This window comes from Battus philenor, unplaced genomic scaffold (assembly GCF_028537555.1).
Source record: "Battus philenor isolate CCGP_79_NKW_IND1 unplaced genomic scaffold, ilBatPhil1.0.hap1 SCAF_17, whole genome shotgun sequence".
Taxonomy (NCBI): Eukaryota; Metazoa; Arthropoda; class Insecta; order Lepidoptera; family Papilionidae; genus Battus; species Battus philenor.
Genome location: NW_027181679.1, coordinates 11,385,303 through 11,398,234, shown reverse-complemented (window position 1 = coordinate 11,398,234; position 12,932 = coordinate 11,385,303). Strand labels below are relative to the sequence as shown.

At 34.2% G+C, this 12,932-nt stretch overlaps 1 protein-coding gene across 1 annotated transcript; it reads left to right on the top strand.

Moving 5' to 3' along the window:
• The first annotated feature begins 351 nt into the window (after positions 1–351).
• Cpsf100 (cleavage and polyadenylation specificity factor subunit 2) lies at positions 352–11,974 on the top strand. Its single transcript, XM_068762968.1, has 13 exons — positions 352–662; positions 1,412–1,677; positions 2,349–2,594; positions 3,337–3,524; positions 4,346–4,569; positions 5,406–5,555; positions 6,190–6,388; positions 7,023–7,113; positions 7,684–7,870; positions 9,068–9,158; positions 10,053–10,170; positions 10,938–11,128; positions 11,803–11,974. Exons 1-13 carry the CDS (start codon positions 514–516, stop codon positions 11,893–11,895), a joined length of 2,193 nt encoding a protein of 730 aa, XP_068619069.1. The 5' UTR covers positions 352–513; the 3' UTR covers positions 11,896–11,974.
• The last annotated feature ends 958 nt before the right edge of the window (positions 11,975–12,932 follow it).

Below are 12,932 nucleotides of genomic sequence, written 5' to 3'. Positions count from 1 at the left end.
AATCATGGAGTCTTTGTGTTCCAAGGACAATGATAGCCGGAAATTGGAAGGACCATGTTATCATTAAAAAAATATGTAGTAAATAAATAATAGTAATTACTTCCCCAAATTAAAAGAAATAGTCTTGTTTATAAGCAACCTTTAGTTTTCAAATTTCCTTAATGTTGCAAAGTATATTCGACTTTACATTATTTATTAAATAAAAAAGCACTTCGGTGACTTTTCTCAGACATTCACATTTTCCTCCAGTTAATCCTAGATCCTATATATACTTACACTGTTACTTACTGACAAAGTTTCAGATGTATCTATGGAATGTCATAACTACAACGTTGTTGTCAACGGTTCATCAACACTGATTTTACCGCTTTAATAATATACACATTTTTCATTGATGTATTCTATTGTCATAATAAAAACAGATAATTTTGCTTACTTGTAATCTTTGATTTAAAATGTGAACATTACTTTTTACTATAATTAAGTTAAATTAAGCTAGAGTTTTGTATCAAGATGACGTCCATCATAAAGCTGCACTGTCTTTCTGGGGCTGATGATGAATCCCCGCCGTGCTACGTACTTCAAGTGGATGAATTTAAATTCCTTTTAGATTGCGGATGGGACGAAAAATTTGATATGGACTTTATAAAGGAGTTGAAGAGGTTAGGTTATAGGGTTATGTTTTTGTTTATAAGTATATTTTGTTTGTAGGTGTATCTCAATAATGTGACTAGTACATCATGTTTCCTTTTAAATAAAATACGTCTTGACAATATTCCCAATAGGAAAACAAATGCTTAATACACTAAAAAACAGAGGATATATAAATTTACACAACTCTTAAAATAGTGTCTAATTTGTGTACAGAAAAAAATATCAATCATTGAAGCAATAAAATACCCTTTTAGCCATTAGATTTTGTACTTCAGTTTTGATGATTGGGAAAAGTTAACAATCAAAAAATCATCATTGCTTGTGTCAAATTCATAGAAATTCCTTATATGAATATTGTGAATATGTTATTTTATAATTTATCTGTAATAATATAATCTAGGAGGTCTATGTCCAGCAATGAATGTCGTCCTATAGCTCAAATCTTATTTTTATTAGTGGGTCCGGAAAGTAATGTAATTTCTGTTGACAGTTGTTTTACAGAAAAACCTTTTGATTTTTACTGCTCCGGCATTAAAAAATTGTATAGATGGCAAAAAGTTGTTGTTTAAGATAGTGAATATATTGTTGATTAGAAATAAAAATAGTAGTGAATTTAACTTAAGAAAGCAGCATTACTTTCTGGTCTGTTTATTCCCATAAATGAGACATTAATAATTACACCATGATTAATCTCCTTTATAGTGTAAATGTTAGTACATCATTGTACTGTTGAAATATTATATAACTTTTTTTCCAGACATGTTAACAGCATAGATGCAGTACTTCTATCACATTCTGATCCTCTGCACCTGGGTGCCTTACCATTTGCAGTGGGACAGCTTGGTCTCAACTGTCCAATTTATGCAACACTCCCTGTGTATAAGATGGGTCAAATGTTCATGTATGACTTGTACCAGGCTCATAGAAATGTATCAGATTTCGATCTGTTCACTCTTGATGATGTGGATGCTGCATTTGATAGGATAACACAATTGAAATACAATCAGAGTGTGGACATGAAAGGTATATACAGTTATTCTTAAAAATCCTGAATTCTTAAGGCTATGCTGCAACATGTCTAATCTAGATTTTCTTGTTCAATTGACTTTAACACCAAACAGATATTTCAAGTTTTTTATTATTAATTTCTAATTCCTCTATTTTTCTGAAATCATTAGTATTTTCAGTTTTCATGTATTCTAGATAAAGGGTTGTCAAACCGCAGTTCTTAAACCACATGCCAATCTACAGGATTATTACTTTGTGGATGTCAAAAACTGTTGTCTCTTCATTTTAGTTTTTATATATTTTATATACACATAAATATTAAAAAAAAGTATTATTGTTGGGAAAGTCCAAGTGCAATGTAGTAACACACATACTTTGTACTTTTATTTGAATTCTTCTAAAATTAAATTTAAATTTAATATTTGCAGACTTAAAAAACTTATTTAATTGTGGCCTGTGAAAAATCTCATTGGTTTGTAAAATGGCTTAGATTGTCAAGGAGCTTGGCCACCCCTGATGTAGACCCTGAAAATTATTACCAATTTCCATTTTTTCACTACCGTTACACTCTTTAAGATAACAAATTTTAGGTTCATAGTTATACAACCCAAATTAGCTAATAAAGAAGAATTTTTGCTAACATCTAAACAAAATTTATTCTAATATGTGCAGTTTTGTGTTTTCAGGTAAAGGTCATGGACTGAAGATTACACCTATACCAGCAGGACATTCTCTTGGAGGCACAGTATGGCGTATAGTGGCACCAGGTGAAGAGGACATAGTATACGCACCAGACTTCAACCACAAGAAAGAACGGCATCTAAACGGCTGTGAAATTGAAAAAATTATGCGGCCATCACTCCTGCTTCTTGGTGCAGCTAATGCGGATTACGTTCAGCAAAGAAGGAGATTACGAGATGAGAAATTAATGAGTATGTAAAAATAAATCCATGTCTTTTAATGATATCTATGACTTGTATGTAAATGTGGAATATTATTCATTAATATAATGTAATATATATGTGTGCTTAGCTACATTATAAAATCGCTTGATGAAATTAATTGTTCAAGATAGATGTTTGTTGTTTGAATAGCCAGAGCATACATCTTTGTAGATATTGTCATGCTATTAGTGGTAAATAAATTTTTGCAAATATCTATTTTATTATAAACATCAAAATTATTTTAGTGTGATATCAAAGCTTGTGTCGCCCTATCAAATTGCATTTCGGTGGCTATTTCTTTGAAATATAAAATTGGAATATATATGGAACAGTCAACATTAAAACTACTTTCTCCTATTTAAGATTTTATTCTTAAAATTTTGAAAATTTAAATTCATTAAAAACACCAGGAATTTAAAACAAAAACCTTTGCATTTTAACTCTGGTTCTTTGTTTACTAAATTCATACCATGACACACTATAAAATACAAATAGATATTTTAATAATTAAATTTTATCTCTAGACAATGCAGTAGAGGATCCGAAAAATGTGTTTTCCCATTGGCCTTTTACCGAAAGTTATTTAAATTTCAGGAATTTATGCATAGAACCTAACTCAATAGAATAGTGTGAATGCCTAAACACTTGAGAAATACAATATTATTTCTAAGTATATCTCTTATATATAATGTATGAGGAATTGTATTAAAAGTATTCCCATTATTTCCAGCTACAATCCTGAGTACACTCCGTGGTGGAGGCTGTGTACTGGTGTGCACGGACACGGCGGGTCGAGTGCTGGAACTGGCGCACATGCTGGATCAGCTCTGGCGGAATAAGGACTCTGGTCTTGTGGCATATTCACTATTGCTGTTGTCCAATGTCAGCTATAACGTCCTAGAATTTGCGAAGTCACAGGTTATTTTCACTTAAATAAGTCATATTTACTATATTCCAACGTTATTTGTCTCTCAAAATCTGATAGAACAAAAATCATAGAAATAAATAAGTATATTCCACAGTGATCATTGCTTTAATTTTTTGTTATAATGTGTAATTACAAAAATAATTTTTGTTTTTTGGATGTTAATAAAATTTAACAATAATATAGGTCCATAAACCTTTCATCGTTATGAAAGGTAAAGAAGAATTTTTGTTTTAATTGGCATCAAATGTTTCTGTCAAATCTATCTGTCAAACATTACTAGTGTCTTAATTTACTTTGTTCTTGGTATGGGAAATGAAAATGTGTATTCTTAACATTTTTATTGGAAAAAAGCTATAGATTCAGCAATGTCTTTTTATTTACTATATATACTGTTATTTACATTTATACTGAGACCTTATGGTAGTCCCTATGGTTGAAATTATGATAATGACACATAAATTGTTCATAATTTTCTAATATTGCATAAAGTTATAAATCATAAGATTTGTAATTTATATTTATTTCAAAATATATTTAATTTAAAACAGTGACAATTAGAATTGGCTTTGCTATGCACCTTCGATAACATATATATATATATATATATATATATATGTATTTATACATAGGCAGCGTACTGCTAGGTTTGGAATGTTGTTAAAAATTATTACTCTTTTAATGCTTGGTTTAAAATAATTTCCTTTTATAAATTGTCTAAGCCGTGCTTATCTTGTATATAATCCTTAATTTTATATAATTTATATAACTTAATTTTGTAATATCCAAAATAAGGCTTTATTATCATTTACAGATAGAATGGATGAGCGACAAACTGACTCGTGCGTTCGAAGGCGCCCGCAGCAACCCATTCGCTCTCCGGCACCTGCAACTCTGTCACTCCGTAGCCGAGGTCACAAGGACCCCAGGCCCGAAGGTGGTTCTAGCTTCATTCCCAGATTTAGAAGTTGGTTTCGCGAGAGATCTGTTCCTTCTTTGGGCACCAAATCATTTGAACTCCATTGTTTTAACGGCAAGGTAATTTTATGAATAATTTATGAAAAATTATTATAATATATTGCTTTCTTTCTTTTTCAACTGCACTCTGCAACCAAAGGAAAAGGGCAGATATATGTAGTGGGCGTGTACAGTTGCAAAAAAATCTCGCGATGCGTTTACATGTAACTACTTTTTTAAAAAGTGCAAGTAACAATTGATGTATTTATATCAGTTTTTACTTTATGTCGCTGTTTTCTTAAATCTTTTATTTTTCATTATTTTATTGCTGTGATTTTGATTACCGAAAAAAGCCAAATCACAGTTAAATAGCGAATCTATAGAAATTAAGCAAAAAAACACACAAAGTCGCAGTGTAAACATGAATACTCAACAAGAGCAAACGAACGCACGCGTTCGTTTGCTCTTGTTGAGTATTCAAATTATAGGTACTAATAAAAATGTCTTTACCTCATTATCATTTACTGATAACTTGTTAATTTTGTAGTGTTATCTCTTTGCCGTGAATATAATATAGTGCATAAATGTATCCTTATTATTAAATAATAATATTCTAGTTGTAAAACATCTTCAACGGTAAAAAGAGATGATAGATATTCATTAAATGAGAGCCCCATCCACCATCCCTCTTGGAGGCCTAATGCCCTGTCACTCCTATGTACGACCTCCAGTAACCTAAAGTTTGGAGGCCTCTCAATTCAAAGATTTTGATTTTGTTTATGTGTATAAATAAATGCTTCAAGCATTATTAAAAATAATAATCCAGTATTGGTTCTTCCATCACTTTTAGACTTTTTAGATAATCATTTCTGATGTATAGTTATAGAAATATTGTATTTGTATGCCTTTGTTTATAGGACGTCTCCGGGTACACTGGCCCGGGATCTGATAGACAAAGGTGGTGACCGTACCCTAGAGTTGACGGTGAAACGTCGCGTAAGACTCGAAGGTGCGGAACTGGAGGACTTCCTGCAGCAGCAGCGACTGAAGATGAACAACACGGTTAAGTGAGTATGGTTCATGGGTCCATGATTTATGTTCATAGATTTATGCAAATTAATAAATGAAATTAATTTCGTTTTTATTAGCAATTTTGTGAGAGATTGAAGTGATACAAACCGAATCAATAAAGGACTTGAAGGCTCTACCGGAAAAAAATTATTCCCACTGTTTCGAAGATTGGAAAAGGGGTTGGCAAAAGTGCGTTTTATCAGACGAGGATTATTCTGAAGGGGATCAAAATGATTTTGAAAATATAAACAAAAAAATACATATTATTAACAAATTCATCTTTCTTCGAGAGACTTCGTTGGTTTAACATTTTTTGTCAAAGCTTTAAAATTTCTCAGGCAAAAATTTGATGTTTACCCAGAGAGATTTTTTTTTAAATGAGTATTACTCTGCATGTAAATCACTTTTGAAAGTGTTCGGAAACAAATTAATTTTATAATATATGTAATTCTCATTTTTAGAAATGCTTGCCAGGCCACCTGTTGAATATCTCTGGTCTATGTGACAATATATATATGTACATATATATTTACAATATATACAATAAAGCATATGTTTTATTGATCAATCTTTCCTTAACATAAGTTTAGAATTTGTTTGCGGATAAATAATAAAAATGACATATTACAGAGAAGAAGCTGGAGGTATCAGCTCGGATTCGGAGTCCGAAGGGGAGTTGGAAATGTGGGTGGTGACTGGCAGACACGATATACCAGTTCGCCACGACACCAGGCCAACTGGATGCTTCAAGAGCAACAAGCGCCACCACGCCATGTACCCCTTCCACGAGGAGCGGTCTCGGGCTGATGACTACGGGGAAATTATACGGGTAACTATTTCAAGACAGGCCTCCCCCACTATCTTAACTGTCGTTGGTGACCCAGAGGGAAGCACCTCCCATGTGTTATAGGTATCTATATCTACCATATAAAAATCAGTGTACTCATCTTATATTACATGCGCAACTGAGTTCTCGCTGTTTTTCAATAGATGACCACAATACTTAGTTTAGTAGATTTTGACATATCTATAGCGTCTTGAACTATGCCATGGATCCAGGAATCTAAGACATTTGATCTAAGATTGAAGTCGGCCAGTGATAAATCAAAAGTAGGGCATGTCTTTAATGCTCATCTGTTGTCAATTAAGGTCTGAAACATCCTGTATATTAATCAATAGTTTTAGAAATAACGTAATGATAATATAATAAAAAGTATTTTCAAAAGTTGTACAACTAAATATTAAAATTAATTATTATTTATTACCCGTCGCTTAAAAATGGAAAAAAATGTATCATGATGCTGTAAATGTAATGTATTATATTCCAAGTGCAACTTTATATGGGGTGGATTAAAACTTCGAAGATTTTTGCTGATCAATGAGCTTTGTATTTACCTTTTACACCTGAATTGGAAGAGAGTACATCATAATTTAAAAATAATTGCATATTTGTTATATTCCAGCCGGAAGACTATCGGCTAGCGGAAATAGTGGACGCAGAGGGAGAGATAAGAGATGTCCCGCCTGCTCCTCCGCCGAAACAGGAACCCGATGGTAAGACTTGTTTTAATCCGTTAATAAAAGTGTAGTGGGTACGAATCCCACATAACCCTGTCCTACTCCCAAAGACCTGGGTATCTTGAGTCCATCCAGAAGATTTCCACCCGATGTCCAAAGAAAAGGTTAGAAGTAGGCTTACTCAAAACAGTGAAGCCTCCTGAAGAACGAGCCTTAACTGTAGTCCGTTTTTTATTTCATCTCAACGCCTACTAGCTGCCGTTATATAAAGAGAGGGCCGCGCAATAGACTGCATAACTTTGTTGCCTTAATTACCCCACTTACACCCTTTAGATGTACCGCCGTCAGCCCCGACGGGGTCGTTCGTGGTATTCGTTCTATGTTCCCGGCGGTCTTCTTAGCGTCAGATATTCCGGAGGTAGTCACAATATATAGTAATCCAAATTTTGAAAACGCTTTTTCTTACTATATTATCATTACGATAAATATTATTTTTGGATAGGGTGTAACATATATTAATTGACGGCAACTGAGCTATACATTCACCCCTTTAAAGCTTTTACTTCAATAACCAATCACCCTGTATAAATGTAATGCATATTTCAGAGGAGATGATAGAGATCCCAAGCAAGTGCGTGACGACGGTTCGGCAAGTAATGGTCCGTGCGAATATACAGTATATAGAGCTGGAGGGGCGCTGTGACGGGGAATCCCTGCTGCGACTGGTGGCGCATGCAAAGCCACGTGCGCTTGTGGCCCTGAGGGCGCAGCCCCACGCGCTGCAGACACTCAGGTTAGCACTAAACTTGGAGACAATTATGGTTCTTTCATATTAGCTGATAGCAAGGCATAGGTTTCATTCAAAGATCGCTACTACCGGACATGTGCTGTCCGCATCTAGGGACCTCCTGAGACCTTGATCATCTTGTTGATCTACCTGGTCTACCTATGTGAAAATATGATTTCTGAAATAATTTTTGTCGTCTCTTTCTTCCGTGAACACTGCTAGCAATTGCATAGATAAAAATAATTTTTATCACTTTCTACTAGTTTTTGTGTCGTTCAGAAATGCCGTGAAATGAAAGAAATAATACTTTTCTTCGCCTAATATGTAGGCTATTTTAATTTAATATATATTTTATATACTAGAAAGAAAACATGGTTTTATAATAATAAATAAAAAAGTACAATGGACGGTCTTATCACACGAAGCAATATCTTATAGACAGCCATAGTATGGTAGCAGTAGAAGTGTAAATAACGGGTAGCTAATGTATACAAAATATAGATATATATCAGGGGTGGCCAAGCTCTAATAATGCGAACCATTTTTAGAAATCTGAAACTTTTTGCGATCCGCAATCGAATACGCATTTAAAAAAGCAAAAGAATGTTTTTGCACAAAAATCATATATATTATTAAAATTATTTGAACAAAAGCACAGAGTACTGTGTATTGAAGTTAGATATAATGGCACATGTATATTACAGTACTCCTAATAATACTTAAGATGCCGGTTAGTTAATTATGGTCGCTGTTTGTATTTCGCTAATTTTATGGTGGAATACTTATTATTATTCACACCAGTTATTTGTTTCGATTTCACAGGAGCTGACATATATAAAGATTAAAATATTGAAATAGTTCAACAATCAAATGGAGTCAAAAATAATCGTTCAGAGAGCTACATGTGGCTCGCAAGCCACAGTTGGGTTATCCCTGATATATACAAACATACTCGTATATAGCACATATACTCTAACGTAATTAAATATGTTAAATAAAAGATTATATCATTGAAAAATATACAGTCCTGCTGAGTTTGTCCCCTACTTCCCATGTTTGATTTAGGACATTAGAACAGAAGGTAGACTCATCTTGATGCGAATAAGAGATGTTATTCATTGTTAGTTGAATAAAGAATTCTTAATTAAAAAGGATGTAATTAGTATCAGAAATATTTAAATTTCCTAATTTTTTCGTTAACAGCAAACATTGCCAGAGCGAAGGAATAGAGAAAGTGTTCACTCCGGGCAAAGGAGATACCATTGATGCCACCACTGAGTCCCATATCTATCAGGTAATCACTTTTAGATCATTGAAAAGTAGAAAAAGACCTCTATTTATGAGCTCCTTCGCTATTTGTATCTAGATACGTGTTTTACAACCTTTATGGGGTCCTGTCTCACCTTTCTAAAAATCTTACGTCACTCTAAGTAACATACATAATTTTTATACTGAAGCAAAAGGCTAAACTTGTGTTGAATTTACTTTTGAATTGTCCCTCTGGGGAACGTGGGCCCCACCTTGGGAAACATTGATCTAGACCAGGAATGAGCAACACGCGGCTCGTTAAACATATTTATCCGACCCGCCCAGCATTTCAAAAATCGAGTTTATTTTATCGACTTTCTCGCGTCAATGTATTGTTATAAAATTTATTATAGTAACATGGTGGTTCATGCTAAATCAAAACCATCAATCAAAACAGTGATGCACGATAAAAAAAATGCGTACATGTTATATATGAACTTGTTTCTTAAAAAATTCTCATTAAAACTTTCAAGTTCGTTCGTTTTCCTGTTCTTATCTTATTTTAATTTTTCATTAAAAAATTATTATTAAACAATAATAAATTTTTAAATAAATTAATATTCTAATGTTTAATAAAAATAAAGGTTTGTAAATTATTAAAAAGTGCTAAATTATTTGCGGGACGTCAAAAAAAATTTAAAAATTATGTCGACGTCTCGAGTGAAAATGTTGCTCACCCCTGCTCTAGACCATTATTCACCGTACCATCAACAAATTAAAAATCAGCATTGACACCATTTTTTTTTTGTTTTAAATAGTCACACTCTAGTTTCCTATAACATAATACAAAATAAATGTATTTTATAGAAAATTTAAGGAGGGAGTCCATGTCGAGCAGTAGACGTCTAACAGCTGAAATAATAAGAGCATCCGTTTGCAGGTAAAACTGACGGACGCGTTGATGAGCGGGCTGGCGTGGCGCGCGGCCGGCGACGCGGAGCTGGCCTGGCTGTCGGCCGTGGTAGCGCCCAGGACGCGCTCACGAGACGCCGGAGCCGGTGAGCACTCCTTGCAACCATCACTAGCACCAGCAGTAGAATCAATATTACCCCTAGCATTAGCAATAGCACCAACGTTGACTCTTTTTACTATCAGTAAGACCGACATTGTTACTCAGCATTTGCAGTAGCACTAACATTATCACTCAGCATTTGCACTAGCACTAATATTATCATTCAGCACTTGTAGTAGCACCAACATTATCACTTAGCACTTGTAGTAGCACCAACATTATCATTCAGCACTTGTAGTAGCACCAACATTATCATTCAGCACTTGTAGTAGCACCAACGATATCACTCAGCACTTGTAGTAGCACCAACATTATTACTTGTCACTAGCGATTTATAGCGCATTTTTAGCAAAAAACTTTAAAGATAAAACACCTATTTCCAATTGACCTGTAAAAAGTGATCAAATTTAAATAAATTGTGTTATTTCTATTAGAATACAACAGCCCAACTTGTGGCAGTACAAATACTGCAAGGATAGATTGTAAATAATAATCAGTTTTATCGTTATCGGAATTTCGACAACGCTATTTCTTACTATATTAATTAACATTATGCTATTTATTACTTCTGGAATGTTTTATTTTTGGATAATGTGTACAATATATTAATTGACAGAAACTGAGCCATACATTTATGCCTTAAAGGCTTTTACACCAACTGATCACCTGTATATACAGGCATCAAATTGCCTAGTTCTGATACAGTTCATATTTATATGAAAGTGTGTAAATGAGTGTTGTTGGTGGGTGCAGAGGAAACGGCGGAGGAGGAGCTGATGTCGCTGGAGCCGGCGGGCGGGGCGGAGCGCGCGCCACATGCTGCAGCCTTCGTGAACGCGCTGCGCCTGTCCGAGCTGCGCGCTGCGCTCGCGCGGCACGGCCTCCACGCAGAGTTCACTGCCGGCGCCCTCGAGTGCTGCGGCGGCACCCTCGCTATTCGCAGGGTACGATCATGCACGCCACGTACTAAGCTTTACTTTCTCAACACCACATTGTGTACAACCAGCGCCATCTATTGGCGCCGTAGTAGGCTATAGCGTTCCCGAGTAAATTATACACGGTAGAGCGTCGTTACTTCGGACAGTGCTGATAAATAGCGCTAGTTGTAGATTGTCCATAATTTCATTTGACCCGAGTAGTATATATAATATATAATGGCGCCGCGCCTCGTGATAATACAACTAATTACAAACATATATTAATTTATATATTTCATTCATATACTGATATGAAGAGTATGTAAGATAAACGACGACAGCTAGGCATAGGTCTCGCCCAAAGATCGCCAAGATCACCGGACTTGCGTTGTCTGCATCCAGAAACTTCTTTACTACGTCTATGAACCTTATAATATATATAATATATTTATTAATCTTTTTTAAATGCAATACTTTTAAGTGTAATTAAATTTCTATTTGACGTTAATTTATGGGATAAGCAGTACAGACATACAAACACTGTCTATACTTTTGTTGTAGATTTATATGTTTTAGACTTTCTAGGCGTTCATTTAGGTGAAGCCTGTATACACGATATTTTGAAAGATTAAGACGACACTTTTAATACAAATGTCATATCTAAGTTACTAACTTGTTATATTTCACATTCTATGCTACAGCTGGAAAATGGCCGCGTCGCACTTGAGGGCGTGCTATCTGAAGAGTACTACAAAGTGCGGGAGTTGCTTTATGACCAGTTCGCTATAGTGTGACGCGTTTCATGCTATTTTAAACTTAATTTATCTCCAGCATAAATATCATTTTTGTTTATGTCCTTTTCGAAACGTAAAAAACTTTAAGACATAATATTGACGTACAAAATCCAAGGCATCGATTTATTTTGCCACGACTAGCAATTATTGATGTGTATCTTATTTGATTTTGAAGTTTATAATTTTGTATCCAACTTGAAATTAAATGGTCCAAATTACTCTAAAGCCTTTGTTGTATGTTATATATAAGAATATGTTTATTAAAATAAAACAAAATAGCCGATATTGTTTTAATCTTATTATAAAATTCAATTCTTCAACTGAATTGTATGTCGGTTAATAGATGCCAAAAAAATTATAAGCATACTTCAAATTCATGTCCAAAATTATACATAGTATTGTTATAAAACACGAGTTATAGAACCCTCTAAACAATAAACACGGAACCCTAGGATCAAGAAGTGCCTTAAATATGCGTGACCCTGAAATTGTTTATAGATTTTTGTGTACGGTTTTTGGAAATTCTTACAGAGTACTAACTAAAACGACACGAACTAACTAAAACCTTCTCTGTAGTATAAATAGGTATACTCCCCATGTCGACAGTTCAATGTTGTTTTTCGAGTTACAAGATTAAGATTACGATCAGCGATACAAAGTGACTATTTGACAAATTATTTGGACAGTGATTTCTTGAGCGATTTGAAAGCAGCGTTTGAACTAACCGAAAGTATATTTTGTGTTAAAGTAGGGTGACCATCGGATTTGTGAGTAAAGGACTCTGAACCAGTGGTGTTTCATTCCGAGTCAGAACCCACAGTACAAACAATATTAAAATCAGCCAAAGTAGCTTTATTATCTTTTAAATTGCTTATTTACAAAGCTAATGTTATAGCTATTAGCTATTCTTCTATAATATATACATTTGTCGCGACATTGGTGCATATCTATACATACAGACTGTCATAGTTATTTCATCACGTAACTTATTTGACAGATGAATATTATGGTCGTAAGGAATGCCTTACAAATGCTTG